The sequence below is a fragment of the Pongo abelii genome, chromosome 18 (assembly GCF_028885655.2).
Source record: "Pongo abelii isolate AG06213 chromosome 18, NHGRI_mPonAbe1-v2.0_pri, whole genome shotgun sequence".
NCBI classification, from domain to species: Eukaryota; Metazoa; Chordata; class Mammalia; order Primates; family Hominidae; genus Pongo; species Pongo abelii.
The window spans coordinates 32,718,223-32,738,668 of record NC_072003.2 but is presented as its reverse complement, the minus strand read 5'-3'; the positions used below and the strand labels follow the sequence as shown (position 1 = coordinate 32,738,668).

The 20,446-nt window shown below is 51.1% G+C and overlaps 1 protein-coding gene, 1 long non-coding RNA gene and 1 pseudogene across 7 annotated transcripts; 2 read left to right on the top strand and 1 right to left on the bottom strand.

The window, feature by feature from the left end:
• The first annotated feature begins 9,862 nt into the window (after positions 1-9,862).
• Positions 9,863-10,942, top strand: LOC112129396 (ribosomal protein uL30-like; annotated as a pseudogene).
• A 51-nt stretch (positions 10,943-10,993) lies between these two features.
• Positions 10,994-12,755, bottom strand: LOC134760383 (uncharacterized). The gene is made up of 2 exons (XR_010137741.1): positions 12,667-12,755; positions 10,994-11,720 (listed from the first exon to the last, which is right to left on the bottom strand). It is a non-coding gene; the product is annotated as an uncharacterized LOC134760383 (long non-coding RNA).
• A 425-nt stretch (positions 12,756-13,180) lies between these two features.
• ZNF747 (zinc finger protein 747) lies at positions 13,181-20,136 on the top strand. 6 transcript variants are annotated; one of them, XR_008514861.2, is made up of 4 exons: positions 13,218-13,699; positions 13,840-13,953; positions 15,013-15,880; positions 19,951-20,136. XR_008514861.2 is itself a non-coding variant. In XM_024233594.3 (3 exons), exons 1-3 carry the CDS (start codon positions 13,504-13,506, stop codon positions 15,660-15,662), a joined length of 963 nt encoding a protein of 320 aa, XP_024089362.2. In that variant the 5' UTR covers positions 13,181-13,503; the 3' UTR covers positions 15,663-16,790. The 6 variants fall into 6 exon arrangements, 3 of the variants coding, with proteins under 3 accessions (XP_024089362.2, XP_009248918.3, XP_054390839.1); XR_008514859.2 differs by having other exon boundaries at positions 13,248-13,699; positions 15,010-15,880; XM_024233594.3 differs by lacking the exon at positions 19,951-20,136 and having other exon boundaries at positions 13,181-13,699; positions 15,010-16,790.
• Positions 20,137-20,446: the final 310 nt, after the last annotated feature.

Sequence of the window (20,446 nt, the reverse complement as noted above, 5' to 3'; positions counted from 1 at the left end):
CTCTTCTGGCCAATCTCCCCTTCCCTGAACCTGCCAAAGACCCAGAGAATCTCCTAGACTCTCCCATTGCTGGCGACTTCATCCACCACCTCCGCCAGGGTGAGTAAAAAGAGACTGTTGCCGTTCCCCGGAACCCTTGACCATCCATCTCTCCATTTCCAAAAGACCCAGCGCTGGGCCAAGGGCTTCCTCTGGCCTGTGAGCCTCTGGTTCCTCCATTTCAGGGACGCCTGACACGGCAGTTACCTCCTCTGTTCCGGACAAGTTCTGCAAGAAAAGGGACGCCCTCTCCCACCGTCCTTGTCACCAGCAGTCTCTTCTTCCTCTACTCCCACCTTCTCCATTCTGCAATCTCAGTGCTCTCAGGCTCCATTCAGAGGTCCGTTCTTTTTTTTTTTTTTTTTTTTTGAGACAGAGTCTCGCTCTGTTGCCCATGCTGGAGTGCAGTGGTGTGATCTCGGCTCACTGCAAGCTCCGCTTCCTGGGTTCATGCCATTCTCCTGCCTCAGCCTCCCGAGTAGCTGGGACTACAGGTGCCCGCCACCACGCTCGGCTAATTTTTTGTATTTTTAGTAGAGACGGGGTTTCACCGTGTTAGCCAGGATGGTCTCGTTCTCCTGACCTCATGATCCGCCAGCCTCGACCTCCCAAAGTGCTGAGATTACAGGCATGAGCCACCGCACCCAGCCCAGAGGTCCGTTCTAACAGGCTTATCTTTTACTGCAATATCACATGGCCTCAATACCAACTGGACAGTGGCTCCCAATGGCCCCAAAATAGCATTTTACAACTTTTGCCATCACAATGGGAAACGGTCTGAGATTCCTTATGTTCAGGTTTTCTTTAAGGGAGGAGACCACCCCTCATATTGTCTTATGCCCAATTTCTGCCTCCAAAGAAAGAAGAAGTAAAAGGCAGAAATGAAATCCACAAGCAGACAGCCCGGCGCCACACCCTGGGCCTGGTAGTTAAAGATCGACCCCTGACCTAATCTGTTATCTTATCTATAGATTACAGACATTGTATAGAAAAGCACTGTGAAAATCCCTGTCCTGTTCTGTTCCAATCTAATTACTGGTGCACGCAGCCCCCAGTCACGTACCCCCTGCTTGTTCAATCGATCACGACCCTCTCACGGGACCCTCTTAGAGTTGTGAGCCCTTAAAAGGGACAGGAATTGCTCACTTGGGGAGCTTGGTTGTTGGAGACATGAGTCTTGCTGAAGCTCCTGGCCGAATAAAGCCCTTCCTTCTTTAACTCGGTGTCTGAAGGGTTTTGTTTGCGGCTTGTCCTGCTACATCTTCACTCTCTGTAACTGCCCTTCCTTCTGTCAGTCTTGTTCTACTTTCCAAATCCTCCTCGTCCGCTCCAAACCTGACTTGCCTCCTATCCCCCTCCCCATAGCCCCAGCCGACGATTCCTCTTCCTTTGACCCCGCCAATTTTCCCCCTCCCCAACAGCATCATGATCCTCTACAGGAGCATCCTAATCCTCCACTGTATGTCCCCGTTCCGGCTCTACCCCTCTCACCCCGTCTCTCAAACCACCCCGCTTCTGACTCTGGGTCCTCTCCATCTCTGCCCCTCACCCGCTCTTGGGCCCAACATGTTCAGCAACCAGCTCCCTTACTTCCCCTTCAGGAAGTAGCAGGAGCTGAAAGTACTGTTAGAGTTCATGTTCCCTTCTCCCTCACTGATCTCTCTCTAATTAACAAAAGACTTGGTTCATTTCCAGAAGACCCTACCTCTTATATTAGGAAGTTTCAGTACCTTACCCAATCTTATGAACTAACCTAGCATAACCCCTACATTATCCTTTCTTCCACCCTCACCCCAGGAGACAGAGACCGTAACTGGACCCTAGCTCAGGCACTTGCTGATACCATTCATCACCAGGCTCCTGTCCAGCCTACTGGTGCAAAGGCAGTCTCCAACCAGGACCCCCCTAGGATTATCAAGACAGGGCCTCTGGACGCCACCATCGAGACCACATGATTGCATGTCTCCTTGCAGGACTCAAAAAGGATGCCTATAAAGCAGTAAACTATAAAAAACTTTCAGAAATCACCCAAGGTCCTAACGAAAACCCAGCGCTTTTTCTCTCTGATTTAACTGAAGCCATGAGAAAATATACCAACCCAGACCCAGCCAGCCCAAAAAGAACCACTATTTTAAACCTTCAGTTCATCTCCCAATATTTTAAACCTTCAGTTCATCTCCCAATCCACTCCCAATATTTGATGCAAGTTTCAGAAGCTTGACAACAGCCCTCAAACCCCACAATGAGACCTTCTTAATTTAGCTTTCAAAATCTTTAACAATCATAATGAGGAAAATAAAAGGCAAAAACAGGCAAAGTTTCAAATGCTTGCCTCTGCCATTAGAGGCCCTGCAGGCCCACGGGGCCGCAGCTCCACACAGAAGCCTCCTAACAATTCACCTCCACCTGGCACCTGTTCCAAGTATGGCAATAAAGGCCACTGGTCCAGACAATGCCCAAACCCAGAAAAGCCCACCAGGCTGTGCCCCCTCTATGGAGGACCCCACTGGAAGTCAGACTGTGAGTGGCCCCAGCAAGGACCAACCCCATCCCCTCCTGAGCCAGCCAAAACCTCCTACTCGGATTTCATCGGCCTTGCCACTGAAGACTTGACGGTGCCCTGGAATGAACGCCCCCAGCAACTACCATCTCTTCATTCAAGCCAAAAGTAACCCTAATGGTGGCAAGTAGGCCAGTATATATATATTTTTAATTAATACCGGGACAAACTACTCTGCTTTACCTAATTTTTCAGGACCCAACCAGTCCTCCCAGGTCTCTGTTGTAGGAATTGACGGACAAGTCGCCAAACCCCCAGCCACCCCTCCACTCTTCTGCTCCCTGCACGGCTTTTCCTTCACTCACTCTTCCTTAGTCCTGCCCTCATGTCCAACTCCACTCCTGGGCAGAGATATCCTTTTCAAACTCCACACTATTCTCCACCTCCATGGTAACCTACTTAGAAATTCAACTTTCCCCTGGGGCCTGGGCTATGACCCCAGCCCCAGCAGCATTAATAATCTACCCCCGCCCTCCTCCAAAAGAGAAATCCTTTTCTTCCTAGGGTTAGCAGGCTTCTTTAGAATATGGATTCCCAACTTTACCCTCCTAGCTCACCCCCTCTGTAAAGTGGCCAAACGCCCTCTCAATGAACCCCTAAAACCCTCATATAACACACTCCCCAGCTTCCACAAACTCAAAACCGCTCTTGTCACTCCGCCAACTCTGTCCTTACCTAATATCTCCCAACCTTTCACTCTCTGTACTTCCAAAAACCGAGGAATAACCCTCAATGTCTTAGGACAACAGGAAAAAAATCCTCCTTCTTTTGCCCCTGTAACTTACCTCTCTAAACAACTAGATAACACAGTCCGGTGGCCAACCTGCCTTAAAGCACTAGCAGTGGTGGCCATTGTAGCTCTAAAAAGCAGGAAACTAACTTTCAGCCAGAATACCACCGTCCGCAGTCCTCACAATCTACAAGATCTCCTCTCCTCCTGAGCATTAGGCTCCCTTTCTCCTTCATGGATTCAATTACTCCATGCCCTCTTTTTTTTTTTTTTTGAGATGGAGTTTCGCTCTTGCCTCAGTGTCTTGCGTAGCTGGGATTACAGGCGTGTGCCACCATGCCCAGCTAATTTTTGTATTTTTAGTAGAGACAGGGTTTCACTATGTTGGCCAGGCTGGTCCCAAACTCTAGACCTCAGGTGATCCACCCGCCTCAGCCTCCCAAAGTGCTAGGATTACAGGCGTCAACCACCGCGCCCAGCTTACTCCATGCCTTTTTTTATCGAAAATCCCAAATTCAGTCTTGTCAAAAGTGTTCCCCTCAACCCAGCATCCTTACTCCCTGTATCTTCTTCCCCTCCTACTCATTCTTGTACTAACATCCTAGATCACCTGCAGCCACACTTTCTAAACATTTCCTCCCAGCCTCTCACCAACCCCAATGACCAGCTATTTATAGATGGCTCCTCTTCCGTACCCACTGGCTCCCCCAAAATTGCTAGGTATGCGGTTGTTTCCCTTGACCGAGTAATTGAAGCTAAGCCCCTACCTCCAGGAACCTCCTCTGTCCCTCCTCTCCACAATATACAGTGCAATCCCTGCCTCAGCCTGTAACTGGACTTCCACCCAAGTAACCTGCCATCCCGAAATCCTCATTAACAGCCCCCTCGAACTCGACATGCAGGCATTAACAGAAATCTCCCCTCAGTTAGCTAACGAGTTGGGTCCAGCTGTTACAACCTTACATCCCTATTTATGCAACCTATCCCCCTACTGCAGCCATGATAAACCCATATTAGGAGCCATAACAACCCACAAAATCTTATCCTATCCAGCACCGCTGTGCATCCAACGACATCTACCCTCTGGCATTCCCCTCAGCCACCTGAATTCCAAACTGCAACTTTACCCTACAACTCAAACCTCCCACCAAACATACTACTCTCAAAGCCGCCAACAATAAAGACAGGCTTTGTTTCTCTAGCCTCCACCTCCTTAACAAAAATTAAGGGTACTGTAATGGCCAACACCTCCCCTGTTTATCCCTCTTCCCTTGACTCCCCTCTCCATGCACCATCCTTACCCTACACCCACCGCCCGGGACTGTCTCCTTATCCCAACATTCAACAACACTCCCACATGAATCTTAGTGGACACAAAACGCTTTCACTTACACTGGGAAAAAAAGAACCCAAAAGCCTCCCAGCCTAAACCAAAAATCCGTTTATAACCACTTACAGCAGCAGCCCTAGCCGGGACCCTAGGAGTATAAATGCATGAAAATAACAAAATGTATATCTTTTTAGCATACACAACCAGTTATGTCTACCAAACCAAGGCATACTTTTCCTATGCAGTACCTCAACTTATATTTGCCTCCCCTCTAACTGGACGGGCACCTGCACACTCTGGTTTTCCTCAGTCCAAAAATCAACATTGCCCCAGGAGACCAACCCCTACCAATCGCCGTTAATACCCCTATCTGACACCGCCGTGCTATACAACTCATACCTCTATTAGTAGACCTCGGAATAACTACAGGAGTTGGAACTGGGATTGCGGGATTAACCACCTCTGTTTCCTATTACCAATCCCTCTCCAAAGACCTCACAAATAGCTTGGAAAAAATAGCCAAATCCATTACAACTCTCCAATCACAAATAAATTATTTAGCAGCAATGGTTCTTCAAAACCACAGAGACTTAGACATACTCACAGCCGAAAAAGGAAGACTCTGCTTTTTTCTAGATGAAGTGTTGCTTTTATCTTAACCAATCTGGCTTAGTACAACATGCTGTAAAAAGACTAAAGGACCGAGCACAAAAAATTAAAGAAAACATCCCTTGATGGCCAGCATGGCCCTCCTGGTCTTTTTTTTTTTCTCCTTTATTATTATTATTATTATTATACTTTAAGTTTTAGGTACATGTGCACAATGTGCAGGTTAGTTACATATGTATACATGTGCCATGCTGGTGTGCTGCACCCATTAACTCGTCATTTAGCATTAGGTATATCTCCTAATGCTATCCCTCCCCCCTCCCCTCCTGGTCTTTTAATACCTAGTTTCCATAGTTAATGCCCCTCCTAGGCCCGGCCATAACCATTTTTCTTTTCCTAGCATTCGGCCCTTGTCTCCTACACCTTCTCACCCAGTTTTTACAGGACCGTATCAGAGCCTTCACCTATGCGACAATACAAGATATAATGCTGCTCCAGGAATACCAATGGCTCCAAAAACTGCAGTCCCTACCGTCCAGCCTTCCCCCACAACTGTCGCCCCTTCCCAGCAAGAAGCAGCCAGACAATGGCACCCCTCTTCTATTACCTATTAAAAGGCTGGAATGTTTGGGACAAACTGCCCAAGAAAGCTTCTTGGTGCTGCCCACCCTTCCCCCAAGCCTCTTTACATTTCTAAGCCCTTATCTAGATGCCGCGGTGAAGCCAGCAGACTTCACTTATCAGACCTTGCTGCAATAAGCAAACCCCAGTTACAAATCATCCACACCGCACAGGGGGAAGTTGTGGGAAACATAAACAAACTTTACCTACACCCTCCTGTAATAAATGTCACAAGGTAATATACAGCAAAATTAACCAGCAAACAAACTCGGGATGCGGCCATACCAAAGAACTCCCTCAAACTCCCCTCCCCCATATAAACCCCTCATTCTGTAAGCTTGGGGCTGCTTCCTCTCTATTAGGGGAGCAGCTGGCAGGTTAATAAAAAGTTGCCTGCCTAACTTTAGGTCTATTTTTCCTTTCTCTCAGCTGACCTTACACCCTCATCTCCTGGGAGTAGGAGGAGGCCCAGCTGTGAGGTCAAAATGCCCAGGATCCCCAAGGAAGGAGGAAGCCTGAGAGAAAGGCAGAAAGGGGAGAAGAGGGGATGACGTCTCGGTCCCAGCTGGAAGAGGAATATTTTGTTGAGGAAGGAACCCTATTTATATGTTCCTTGCTCCTGGTGTGACTCATTTTTGCTGACCTGAATTTATGACATTCCCTGGAGCCTGGGATCTTCACCTTCTCTTTCTCACTTTAAGGGAGGAGACCACCCCTCATATTGTCTTATGCCCAGTTTCTGCCTCCAAAGAAAGAAGAAGTAAAAACTAAAAGGCAGAAATGGAATCCACAGGCGGATAGCCCAGCTCCGCACCCTGGGCCTGGTAGTTGAAAATCAACCCCTGACCTAACTGCTTGTGTTATCTATAGATTGCCAGACATTGTATGGAAAAGCATTGTGAAAATCCCAGTCCTGTTCTGTTCCGTTCTGATTACCGGTGCATGCAGCCCCCAGTCACGTACCCACTGTTTGTTCAATCGATCACCACCCCCTTACGCAGATCCCCTTAGAGTTGTGAGCCCTTAAAAGGGGCAGGAATTGCTCACTCCGGGAGCTCGGTTTTTAGATACATGAGTTTGCCGATGTTGCCAGCTGAATAAAGCCCTTTCCTTTCACAACTTGGTGTCTGAGGGGTTCCTGTCTGCGGCTCGTCCTGCTACAATTTTCTTTTTTTGAGATGGAGTCTTGCTCTGTTGCCCAGGCTAGAGGGCAGTGGTGTGATGTCTGCTCACTGCAGCCTCCGCCTCCCAGGTTCAAGTGAGTCTCCTGCCTCAGCCTCCTGAGTAGCTGGGATTACAGGCACCTGCCACCACACCCAGCTAATTTTTAATTTTTTTTTAGTAGAGATGGGGTTTCACCATGTTGGCCAGGCTGGTAATGAACTCCTGACCTCAAGTGATCTGCCCCCCTCAGCCTCACAAAGTGCTGGGGTTACAGGTGTGAGGCACTGCAACCTGACCGAGACTGGCTTCTTTTCTTTCTTTCTTTCTTTTTTTTTTTTTTGAGATTGCGTTTTGCTCTTGTTGCCCAGGCTAGAGTGCAATGGCGTGATCTCGGCTCACTGCAACCTCTGCCTCCTGGGTTCAAGTGATTCTCCTAACTCAGCCTCCTGAGTAGCTGGGATTACAGGCATGCGCCACCACGACTGGCTAATTTTGTATTTTTAGTAGGGATGGGGTTTCTCCATGTTGGTCAGGCTGGTCTCAAACTCCCGACCTCAGTTGATTGGCCCGCCTCAGCCTCCCAAAGTGCTGAGATTACAGGTGTGAGCCACTGTGCCCGGCCTTTATTTTATTTTTTTTTAAAGATAGAGTCTCACTCTGTCACCAAGGCTCGGGTGCAGTGGTGTGATCTCGGTTCACTGCAACCTCTGCCTCCCGGGTTTGCACCATTCTCCTGCTTCAGCATCTGGAGTAGCTGGGATTACAGGCATGCACCACCACACACAGCTAATTTTTGTATTTTTAGTAGAGATGGGGTTTCACCATGTTGGTCAGGCTGCTCTTGAACTCCTGATGTCAGGTGATCCACCCTCCTTGGCCTCCCAAAGTGCTGGGATTACAGGCATGAGGCACCGCGCCTGGCACTTAATTTGACTGGTGACATCCCGTGGGACTACAGTCAGGCTGCGCTATGAATCGGCCCATTCAGTGGCAGTGTGTGAATTCAAATTTAGGATGAAAAAAGTTCACCTTTCTGTCTCCAGGCCCCTAGGCCCTGAAACAGCTGCCTATGTGGTTGATGGTGGCTCCTCTGGTTGGCCTTGAGGTGTATGGGAATGTCAGTGCCTGGTGAGTTCCTCAGTTGGCCAGCACTGTCTGGGAGTGGGGGATGAGGGTGGCTCCCAGGGGTACCCATCTGAATGCTGCTGTTGTGAAGGTTGATTCTGTCACCTGAATATGAGTAGGCCTTGGGGAGTTGACAGGGCCAGAGGCAAGTTTTGAATCAGCAGTTTCCCAATGGCCACTCAGAAAAATGACACATTTGGAAGGGACCAGCAGGAGTCTATTTGGGAGCTGTCATAAGCCCTTGGCGTCAGAAACACTGACCTGGTCTCTGAGCCTTTGGCCAAGGCTCCCTGTAGCCAGACCTTCCCCAAACCTGCAGTCTCTGCCCGGCCTCAACATCTGGCACTCACTCAGCACCTCATTCCTGTCCCCAGTGCAGCCACACTTCGCCAGTACCTTCAGCCAGGCCCCAGGTACTCCGGGGAGTGACCCTTTGCCCACAGCTGGTACAGCACCCACTTCTCCCACAGCGAGGCCCACCCTTGCTTCCTGTTGCCCAGCGGGCCTGTGTTCCTTCACCTGTCCCCACTGATGGCAATGCTTGAGCCAGGAGCCCTTCAGTGGATCCACTGGCCTGGTGACATGGACCTCAGAGGCTGACCTCCAGGACTGTGAACTCTGCCCCTGGTTCTTTCCCAGGAGGGTCCAGACCCCCAAGGGAGTTTCCACGCCTCCCAGAGCTCTTCCAGACTGTGGGTGATGGGCACCACACTGAGGGGTGGGCACTGCAAGAGACAAAATGTCATTGCTTTTAAGAGAAGTTTTCAGTTTTCTCTTGTGTCCTTCAGAGGCCTGATCGCTTGGGAGACCTAGGGCTGGGACCACACCCCCTGGGCAACAATGAATCCTTATGCCCCTCCCAAACTTTTTGCCTCCTCTCCCCAGGGTGAGAAAATAGCCCTTAGAGGCCACCAGGGACCAGAATAAACACACTTAACAAAGTAATCCATATCTTCCACCTGTTTGATGCCCTCCCACCCACATAGATCTCCCCTTGAAAATTTTACTGCCCTAGCCAGATTTTCTTCGTCCTGTCATTTCTTTTAAAATTTATTGTTCTTGGCCAGGTGCAGTGGCTCACGCCTGTAATCCCAGCACTTTGGGAGGCCAAGGTGGGTGGATCGCCTGAGGTCAGGAGTTCAAGACCAGCCTGACCAACATGGTGAAACCCGGTCTCTACTAAAAATACAAAATTAGCCGTGTGTGGTGGTGCATGCCTGTAGTCCCAACTACCCGGGGTGCTGAGGCAGGAGAATCACTTGAACCCAGGAGGCAGAGGTTGCAGTGAGTGGAGATTGTGCCATTGGACTCCGGCCTGGGCAATAAGAGCAAAACTCCATCTCAAAAAAAAAAAAAATTATAGTTATTTAAGAAATATAGGCCAGGCGCGGTGGCTCACACCTGTAATCCCAGCACTTTGGGAGGCAGAGATGAGTGGATCACGAGGTCAGGAGATTGAAACCATCCTGGCTAACACGGTGAAACCCTGTCTACTAAAAATACAAAAAAATTAGCCGGGCGTGGTGGTGGGCGCCTGTAGTCCCAGCTACTCGGGAGGCTGAGGCAGGAGAATGGCATGAACCCGGAAGGCGGAGCTTGCAGTGAGCTGAGATCACGCCACTGCACTCCAGCCTCAGCGACAAAGTGAGACTCCGTCTCAAAAAAAAAAAAAGAAAGAAATATAATGATCAATAGCTGCACCACTAGAAAGATGGCAGAGCAAGAGCAAAGAAAAATCCCTTTGGTTCCAGAAAATCTCCTGAAAAATAGGAAGGCTTATCAAGCCCTCAAAGCCACCCAGGCAAAGCAGGCATTTTTGGCAAAGAAAGAGCAGAGGAAAGGAAAAGGGCTCAGGTTTAAGCGACTGGAATCATTCCTACACGATTCCTGGCAGGAGAAACGTGACAAGGTGCATCTCAAGACAACTAGAAGTGAAACCTCACGCCTTGGAATTGCCAGATAAACATTCCTTGGCCTTTGTTGTAGACATCAAAAGGATTGATGGCGTGAGTTTACTGGTGCAGAGAACCACTGCAAGACTTTGCCTAAAGAAAATTTTTAGTGGTGTCTTTGTAAAAAGTCACCCCCCAGAACCTAAAAATGCTGCGTATAGTGGAACCTTATGTGACCTGAGGATTTCCAAATCTGAAGTCTGTCCAGGAACTCATTTTGAAACATGGACAAGCCAAGGTCAAGAATAAGACCATCGGCCGGGCGCAGTGGCTCACGCCTGTAATCCCAGCACTTTGGGGGGCCGAGGACGGGTGGATCATGAGGTCAGGAGATCGAGACCATCCTGGCTAACACAGTGAAACCCCGTCTCTACTAAAAATACAAAAAATTAGCCGGGCGTGGTGCTGGGCGCCTGAGGCAGGAGAATGGCATGAACCTGGGAGGTGGAGCTTGCAGTGAGCCGAGATCACACCACTGCACGCTAGCTTGGGCGACAGAGCAAAACTCTGTCTCAAAAAAAAAAAAAAAAAAAGAAAAAGAAAAGAATAAGACCATCCTCTGACAAGACATGACAGACAATACAGTGATTGAGGAGGACCTGGGGAAGTTTGGCATCATTTGCTTGAAAGACCTCATTCATGAAATTGCCTTCCCAAGGAAGCATTTCCAGGAGATCTCATGGTTCTTGCGCCCTTTCCACCTCTCAGTGGCCTGTCATTCTACCAAAAATAGAGTGGGCTTCCTGAAGGAGATGGGCACACCTGGCTATCGGGGTTAACGCATCAATCAGCTCATCCGCCAGCTAAACTAGACCCAGGTGCCAAACTGCAGTAAATTTTTATCAATGAAGTGGAAGCATGTGTTTTTGTTGTTTTGGGAATTTTTATCAAGTATCTTCAGAGAAGATTATTTCCTGCTTTATCTTCAAAAACTGGAAAGGGTCAAAGAAAAGACAGTAGCTTGCTGGGCACGATGCCTCACGCCAGTAATCCCAACACTTTGGGAGGCTGAGGTGGGCGTATCACCTGAGGTCGGGAATTTGAGACCAGCCTGACCAACATGGAGAAACACCGTGTCTACTGAAAATACAAAAATTAGCTGGGCATGGTGGCGCATGCCTGTAATCCCAGCTACTCGGGAGGCTAAGGTAGGAGAATCACTCAAACCTGGGAGGTGGAGGTTGCGGTGAGCCAAGATCGCGCCATTACACTCCAGCCTGGGCAACAAGAGCGAAAGTCTGTCTCAAAAAAAGAAAAGAAAAGAAAAGACAGTAGCTTATATTCATGGCAAGCACCTCTCATCACAATCCAGTTCCAAGGAAAAATTCCAGCGTTTTCTACATTGGGTGCCACGTCATCTGAAATCAGCACATTCCATGGAGGAAGGAGTCCCGCTCTGTTGCATCTATCCTAGGGTTTAATGTTGGTAAATGAGTCACTCTAGCATTTGTACAAGGGTCCTTAAGACTCCTGCAGCAGTCGACCAAGCCCAAGGACATAATTGAATCTGGAGAGTCCTGGGGCCTTGTTTTGAAAAAGACTTGAAATACACATAGGAAGAAAGACATAAAAATAAATGTTTGCTTGTCTCTGCAAAAAAAAAAAAAAAAAAAGAAATATAAAAGCACCTGGCTTCAGCCACTTTTTCTGACTGCTCTCTCTTGTGAAGATCCCTGAGTACATGTAAAACGGATACAATTTGTATTCTTTTCTCCTGTTAGTCTGTCTGCTGTCGATTCATTTTTTCTTATTTATTTTTGTGATAGAGTCTCCTAAATTGAGCAGGCTGATCTCATTCTCTCGGACTCAAGGGATCCTCTTGCCCCGACCTCCCAGGTGCCAGGATTACAGGCGATTCTCAATCTGGGCCTAGATTCAACTAAAGAACCCACTAAGAGCTAAAAGGCGCGTTGGAAGTGACTCTGACTTCAGTACACAGGACATACATGAAGTCACGTGGAGCACAGAGTAGGCCATCAGGAAGTGTGAGAAGGAGGTCTCAGGGGACAGCTGGCGACATTTACTGAGATAAAGACCCCAGGGGAAGCAGGTTGGGGTAAGAAAGGGATGAGCTGGGTTTGAGCCTAGGAGCCTTGGGCCATCCGCGCAGGGGCAGGACGTCAGGGAAGCCAAGAGCCTGGCTGCAGCTAGAGGGAGACAGGCTGTCGGGAGGCGTCCTGCACAGCACATGGGAGAAGCTCCTAGAAGAGAGGGCCCTCTGACTTTCTCAACCTTACTCTACTCTCCCCGCTGCTTCCGCCATCTAGAAGCTCCCAGAATTTCAAGCTCCAACAAGCCTACAATAGAGGAGGTTCTCCTGTATCCACTCCTTGGCTTTTGTGAAAGGAAAATAAATCTTGGGACCCCCAAATCACTACACTAAAGGAAAAAGTCAAGCTGGGAACTGCTTAGGGCCAAACTGCCTCCCATTCTATTCAAAGTCACCCCTTTGCTGGCTGACATAGATGCATATCTGATTGCCTCCTTTGGAAACGCTAATCAGAATCTCAAAAGAATGCAGCCATTTGTGCCTCACCTTCTGTTTCTTGGAAGCCCCCTTCCTGCTTCACGTCTTCCTGCCTTTGCTTCAAGTTGCCCCGCCTTTCCAGGCAGAACCAATGTACTTCTCACATACATTTATTGATGTCTCATGTCTCCATAAAATGTATAAAACTAAGCTGTGCCCCGACCACCTTGGGCACATGTCGTGAGGACTTCCTGAGGCTGTCACGCGCGCGTCCTCAACCTTGGCAAGTAATTGAGATCTGTCTCGGAATTTCTGGGTTCACACATTTTCCTCTCAACATTGAGAAGAGGCTGCTGTCGCCGTTTCTGAGGACAAAACGAGAGAGTGATGGGCTGAAGTCCGATTATAAAAAGGTCCAGAGACGAAAACTAACTTTTGAGTTCACCAGGGTTGCCTTCCGCAGGGCGCTGCTTTGTTCCGGCAAACCCGGGCGGAAGCTCTGAGCTGTGCCGCCTCACCTGGCGGGGCCGGAGCATGCGCGGCTGGTTTTCAAGGCCGGCACCTGTAGCCGCAACGGCCATTTTGGATTAGGGCACGGAGAGAGCGGGGCCTGGAGGGGGTGCGCGGGGAGGGGGAGGGCATCGTCGTGGGTACAATTGCGCAGGGGCAAAGGTCGAGAGGTCGCGCTGCCGCCGTTTTATTTGAAGACATCGTCCAGTTCTGACTATGGACTCGCAGCCATCGGCCCTTAGTTTCCATCCCCTCTAGTGGGCCCTCGGGGGCTCTACTGACCTCCCTCCTTCCCTTGGGACCGGGCCGGGGAAGCGTTCTCGGGCGCGGGAGGTTCCGCATGCCCAGGCCTGGCCAGGGGAGGTGACCGATCCGTCGTTGGGGCTGACACTCCCCATGGCGCCGCCTCTGGCCCCGCTCCCTCCCCGGGACCCAAACCGGGCGGGACCCGAGTGGAGAAAGCCCGGGGCCGTGAGCTTCGCCGACGTGGCCGTGTACTTCTCCCGGGAGGAGTGGGGCTGCCTGCGGCCCGCGCAGAGGGCCCTGTACTGGGACGTGATGCGGGAGATCTACGGCCACCTGGGCGCGCTCGGTGAGAACCCCACCTGCTCGCCTGGGCCCTGCGCCCCCACAGGCCCTGCCGTGCCTCTGGGATATGCGTGTGGAGTTGGGGGCCCCGGGGCCGGGCAGGCGGCCTCCTCGCAGCGTGGGGTTTGCGTTCTTCTCCCCCAGGAGTCGGAGGCAGCAAGCCGGCGCTCATGTCCTGGGTGGAGGAGGAGGCCGAACTGTGGGATCCGGCTGCCCAGGATCCGGAGGTGGCGAAGTGTCCGACAGAAGCGGACCCAGGTGGAGTTCGGGTACTCAGTCCCATGGGGACTTCTCTGTTCCTGTCCCATCCCGGTACCCTCTGCCACCTCCAGCTACCTGTTTAGCAGTTTCCTCTCTGAACTGCCTTCTCAACTGCGGCCGGGAGGCTGAGCCCCTGCCTGGCTCCGGGATGCAGCCTAGAAAGGGGCTGTGATGGGGGCTCTGGCCCTTCCATACCCGCCCCTGAGTCCTCACCTCTGCGTGGTCACTACACTCTGGGGGCTTTTTTGTTTTGTTTTGTTTTAGAGACAGGGTCTCTGTTGCCCAGGCGGAGGTGCAGTGGCGCCATCATAGCTCACTGCAATCTCGAACTCCCGGGCTCAAGCAATCGGCTCAACCAATCCTCCCGCTTGGGCCTCCAGAGTACCTAAGACTGTAAAGGCACTCGCCACCACGCCTGGCTGGTTTTTTTGTTTGTTTGTTTGTTTTGTTTTTTAATTTAAAAAATTGTAAAGAGGTAGAGGTTTTGGTGTGTTGCCCAAGCTGGTCTCGAACTCTAGCAACCCTCTATCTCAGCCTCCCAAAGCATTGGGATTACAGGCATGAGCCACTGCACCCGGCCTCTAGGTTCCGTTCACTCTACCTCCACATCATGACCCGCCCCAGTAGTTTTCCTGCACTATGATTCCTATGTTCCCCCATCCCGCCCTCCCATTTCCTTCCTTCAGTTCTTGCCTCAGCCTTTGCAAAGTATCCAGCCCTACTGAACTTGGCCATGCCCTCCTGGTTCTGCCTTTCTTGGTGCTGTTCCTTCTGCCTGGAATATCCCCAGGTGTCCACTCCTCCTTCCAGATCAGGCCCAGATGTTCACGTCATCTCTGCCCTTCCCCGCGGTGACATTTCCCCAGCCCCGAGGCGGAATGGACTGTTCCCTCCCTCCCGGCTCTGTCTGGCTCTGCAGCCGAGGAACAGGTGTCACTCCTCCATCTCCCAGGAGCAGCCGGGGGTCCAACAGGCCTGTCCCTGTCCATGCGGGCTGTGGGATTCAATGACCAGGATGAGCCAAGCCTCAACTCTCCCCTCCTTATCTCTCAGCAGATTCCAGAAACAAGGAAGAGGAAAGACAAAGGGAAGGGACGGGAGCCCTGGAGAAGCCCGACCCTATGGCCGCCGGGTCTCCTGGGCTGAAGGCTCCCCAAGCCCCCTTTGCCGGGTTGGAGCAGCTGTCCAAGGCGCGGCGCCGGAGTCGCCCCCGCTTTTTTGCCCACCCCCCTGTCCCCCGAGCGGACCAGCGTCACGGCTGCTACGTGTGCGGGAAGAGCTTTGCCTGGCGCTCCACGCTGGTGGAGCACATCTACAGCCACAGGGGCGAGAAGCCCTTCCACTGCGCAGACTGCGGCAAGGGCTTCGGCCACGCTTCCTCCCTGAGCAAACACCGGGCCATCCATCGTGGGGAGCGGCCCCACCGCTGTCCCGAGTGTGGTCGGGCCTTCATGCGCCGCACGGCGCTGACTTCTCACCTCCGCGTTCACACTGGCGAGAAGCCCTACCGTTGCCCGCAGTGTGGCCGCTGCTTCAGCCTGAAGACCGGCATGGCCAAGCACCAATGGGTCCATCGGCCCGGGGGCGAGAGGCGTAGGGGCCGGCGCCCTGGGGGGCTGTCTGTGAGCCTAACCCCTGGCCGCGGGGATCTGGACCCGCCTGTGGGCTTCCAGCTGTACCCCGAGATATTCCAGGAGTGTGGGTGACGGCCTCAAGTGACCATTTAGACATTGTGGGAGGCCCTAGATGGGCTCAGGGGCCCGAACCTCTGCAGCGGCCTGCAGGGAGGTCCCAGAATCCACCGCAAGAGCTGGCCTGGGGTGCGGACAATCTGATCTTAGGCTCTCAGCAGCCTCTTCTGCCAGCACCTTGCTCCCCGCTGCCCTGGGCTCTCCAAGGACCCCTTTGCTGAGGCAGGGCTGAGGTGAGAACCCCCCAGACCTCCATACAGGGAAGCAAAAGCTGTTTCTCCTCCCAGAGATGCTAAGAGGATTGAGGTAGAGAAGAACCTTGTTTTCTCTGTTGTCTTTTTCTTTTTACTTTTTTGATTTTTTGAGACGGAGTTTTGCTCTTGTTGCCCAGGCTGGAGTGCAATGGTGCGATCTCGATTGACTGCAACCTCCGCCTCCTGGAGTCAAGTGATCCTGCCTCAGCCACCCGAGTAGCTGGAATTACAGGCACCCACGACCATGCCCGGCTAATTTTTGTATTTTTAGTAGAGATGGGGTTTCACCATGTTGGCTAGGCTGGTCTCGAACTCCTGCCCTCAGGTGATCCACCCACCTCTGCCTCCCAAAGTGCTGGGATTACAGGCGTGAGCCACCTCACCTGGCCTTTTCTTTTTTATTCTTTGACCTTCCCACAATACCCATTGTCTGTTTGTTTGTTTATTTATTTATTTACCTATTAAGACAGCATCTTGCTCCTCACCCAGGCTGGAATGCAGTGGTGTGAACTGGGCTCACTGCAGCCTAGACCTGCTGGGCTCAAGGAATCCTCCTGCCCCAGCCTCTCAGATGGCTGTGACTACAGGTGGGCAACACTATGCCTGGCTAATTTTTAAATTTTTTGCAGAGATGGGGTTCCCACTATGTTGATCAGGCTGATCTCAAACTCCTGGGTTCAAGCAATTCGCCCAACTTGGTCTCCCGAAGTGCTGGGATTACAGAGGAGCCACCGCACTGGCCTTCATTGTCTTTTTGCTGCACAACTTAAAAAACCAGTGACCCTGTATTGGATCTCGCCTGCAGTTGCTGTATTGATTTGGGCCCAGGCAGTGTTTTTAAGTGATAAGAATTAGTGATGAAGATTTAAAGGGATATTTTGCACCAAAATCCAGGTTTCTGGCATCTCTTGAAAAATCCAAAGGTTTCGCAAGTTCACCTAGGCTCTCAGAAAGTCGCAGTTGTTGGGAGTTGGGCCGGAGCCAGAACTCCCAACTTACTGTGGCCCGGCCACTCATCCCATCAGCTCCTGACCAAGCACGAGTAGCCATTCATCATGGCTTGCTTTTAGTGCTTTTGGTGTTTATCTTAAAGTACAGCAAAGAGGAAAGGGAAGTATTTCTTGAACCCATGTCTGTGTCCAAACAGTCCTTGCATCTTTCCTGTCTTTAGATGCGCGCCATCTTTGCTGTCTTTAAGTACGTGCCATCATGGGCAGAGGAGGATAGGCTAGGAACACCTGGTGTTAGATTTGTAGCCAGTGGCAACCATACCCATCTGTATCCCCAAGTTCTACACGGAATCCCTCCAGCAGTTCACGACTCCATTATCTATCTACCACTAATTCCTTTGTGGGCAGAGTCCAGCCATGGGCAGCCCCTGCCCTGCCTCTGGTCAGGACAACACCTGCACAAGGAGAGCAAGGGCCTGTGACCTCTGCTGGCCTGTGCGCCCTCGCCTGTCACCCAGCTCAGCCCTGTGTCTGGCCTACCCAGGGAGGAAGGAACCAGATTTATCAGCCTGAAAGGAGGTAGAAATTTTGGAGAAAAGACACTGTGTTCGGGTGTCAAGTAATGAACTGACTTCATTCCAACCTCATCTCCAATCCGATCCCACCACGGTCTCTCCCTCAGCTTTTCTGGGGCGGGTTGACTCGTGTGTCACTTTATCACAGGGGCACATGGGGTGAGAAGAGGAATCTTGGCAGTAGGAGATACCTTTGTACCAGGTTTTAATTTCCAGTGTACATCCCAGTCCCCTCCCCTAATCCTCAACACAGCCTGGGGAAAGCCCAGCTTGCAACACCAGTTCTCAGCCCAGACTGACAGCCAGATCTTGGCCCTGAGTTTGCCAATTAAAGGTGCCATGATTATTACCTAGAGGTCCCTGAGAGCTTTGAAGTTTGTAAAGTTTACTTAGGGCCCAGAAACCAGGCTCCAACTCCTCTGCCTCCTGCCCTCATGACCCAACTTTCCAGCATTTCGTCCATTTTTTTTAGTGTCGTGAAACCCTTAAGCCTTAGCTCCACCGCATTCTCAGCTCCTCAGTTCGTCGCACAGATATTTCCACCTAGAGGTAGGGCCAGGCTGAGTATCTTTTAAAAATGTAGCTACTCTCGGCTGGGTGTGGTGGCTTACACCTGTAATCCCAGCACTTTGGGAGGCTGAGGCAGGCGGATCGCGAGGTCAGGAGACCGAGACCATCCTGGCTAACATGGTGAAACCCCGTCTCTACTAAAGATACATTTAAAAAAAATTAGCCTGGCGTGGTGGCACGTGCCTATAGTCCTAGCTACTCAGGAGGGTGAGGCAGGAGAATCGCTTGAACTCAGGAGGCAGAGGTTGCATTGAGCAGAGATAGCGCCACTGCACTCCAGCCTGGGCGACAGAGCGAGACTCTGTCTCAAAAAAAAAAAAAAGTAGCTACTCCCTGGGCCCAGTTCCTCATCTATTGAATCAGAATCTCCAGGGATAGAATTTTATGCCTGTGAAAGTTTGAGAGAACCACTGCTGGGAACAAAACATTATTTTCAAACTGCTCTTAGTTTTGTAAGAGTAGTGGTTGGTCCCAAGGCCTGTCCCCAATGTCAGGCATACACAAAGACCTCCATTTCTTTGTTCTTTCCAAAGGGCCCTGTGCCGTGGCTGCTGTCTTCCTGGGTACTTAGGATCATGTTCAATACACTGGGGCATCTCCTCTAGCATCGGATGGAAGGCCTTTAAGAGGGCTTGTCCTTTGCATGAGGGAAGGGAGCAGTGCATACGAAAGCTCCTCTCACTGAGAATGTCTGTGAAGGCTCTCTAGCCTGCAGCGTTGGCCACGTTGGCTGACCATAAGCCTTGGCTGCACACTGAATGGCTCTGCCCTAGTGCTGGGCATGCCAGGAGATAATGCTGTGAAGAAAGTGACCACCTGACTCAGGACATGCACAGGGCTCATCCTCATGCATGCAGAGGCAGGACAACGCCAGTAGACTCCCCAACTTTCTCCTGCCTTGGATTAGCTGGTGTTGGGTCAAGATGCAGCCCTTATCAGAGGCTTTCTTCGGCTTGGAGCCTCTCACTGCTGTGGCTGTGTGTCAGGTGGAGGCTGGCTTCCTTGTGAAGTCCCTGTGCATAGATGGCACCCTGGTCCTGGAGGAGGCTGGCTGGAAGTGAGCCACTCTTACTTCAGGTGCCAGTGAGGCTGAATTTGCACGTGGAAATGCGGGTGCCTGGGCAGCATGAAGTCTTGGCCCAGCTTCTGCTACACCTGGGACTTGTGGCTCATGATAAGAGTGCAGGCAGTGTATGATGTCAGAGCTGTGGCTGGAGGTCTCGCCACCCATTTTTAGGCTGTGGCTGCTCTCCTGTGTGAATTTTGGTGGATCAGCAAGTTGGATGTCAGAGAAAACTGTCTTGTGAAGGAGACTTGTTTCCTACCTGTGTGAGTGCTTTGGGGATGACCAGAGGGTACCCCATGTCCAGCTCTTCTCAAAACTGGTCCTCTTGTAGGCTGTTTGACTGTGGGCTCCAGTGCTGGACCATGTAAGCCATTCTTAACAAAGGTTTCAGGACAAACAGATATTGGGATGGGAGAGAGCTATGGAGCTGGAAGCTGTTCCTCTGGAGGGCAGAAAGTTTTCCCCGCTTCATTCGTGGGATGAGCGCTTGTGATTTTATTTGTAAGCCTTTATTATTATTATTATTTGAGATGGAGTCTTGCTCTGTCACCCAGACTAGAGTGCAGTGGCGAGATCTTGGCTTACTGCAACCTCTGCCTCCCGGGTTCAAGCGATTCTCCTGCCTCAGCCTCCCAAGTAGCTGGGATTACAGGTGCCCGCCACTGCGCCTGGCTAATTTTTGTATTTTTTAGTAGAGATGGGGTTTCACCATCTTGGCCAGGCTGGTCTCGAACTCCTGACCTCGTGATCCACCTGCCTTGGCCTCCCAAAGTGCTGGGATTACAGACATGAGCCAGGGCGCCCCACCTGTAAGCCTTTATTTAGATAGTTTCTCTCCACTTTTTACCACTTGGCATTCTCCAAGTTCTTGTTCTCCTCTCTTTTCAGGAAGAAGAGGCCATCCTTCCTCCCAAACATTCTCTTCCCTTCATTTGTCTGGGTAGGCGACAAGAAAACACGATCCATGGCTCCTGCATCACACAGGGGCATTGGGCCCATTAACTGCCAAGAACGCTGCCAAACTTGTTTCAGCACGAAGCGTAGAAAAAAAAGACAAGAACTGGATGATATTAAGTTGTCTGTCCAGGCTCACTTCCTCAATTCAAAGCTGCACCCGAGGCAGTGTTTCTCAGGTTCCCTTCCTCTGCAAGCCTCCATTCGAGTCAGACAAGACTGGAGAGTTGTTAGATGCCTCGAAGGCCAGATGGTTCTCTCAGTCCAATTCTCCTTTGTATCACCCTCACCTGGAAGGAATCCTGCCTCCCTGTGAGGAAATCTAACAACCAGGGACTAAGGCTGCCAGGGATTGAGTTAAACTCAGGCGCTGGGGAAGGCGGAGGGGAGACGCAAGGGGTGTGAGGCTGACGAAGAGGAAGGGTGTCTG

Bases quoted from the DNA above. Each gene is read 5' to 3' on its own strand.
- ZNF747 (XM_024233594.3), top strand. From the start codon at position 13,504: ATGGCGCCGCCTCTGGCCCCGCTCCCTCCCCGGGACCCAAACCGGGCG. The intron at 13,700-13,839 runs GTGAGAACCCCA...CTTCTCCCCCAG, and splicing joins CGGCCACCTGGGCGCGCTCG to GAGTCGGAGGCAGCAAGCCG. The intron at 13,954-15,009 runs GTGGAGTTCGGG...CTTATCTCTCAG, and splicing joins TCCGACAGAAGCGGACCCAG to CAGATTCCAGAAACAAGGAA.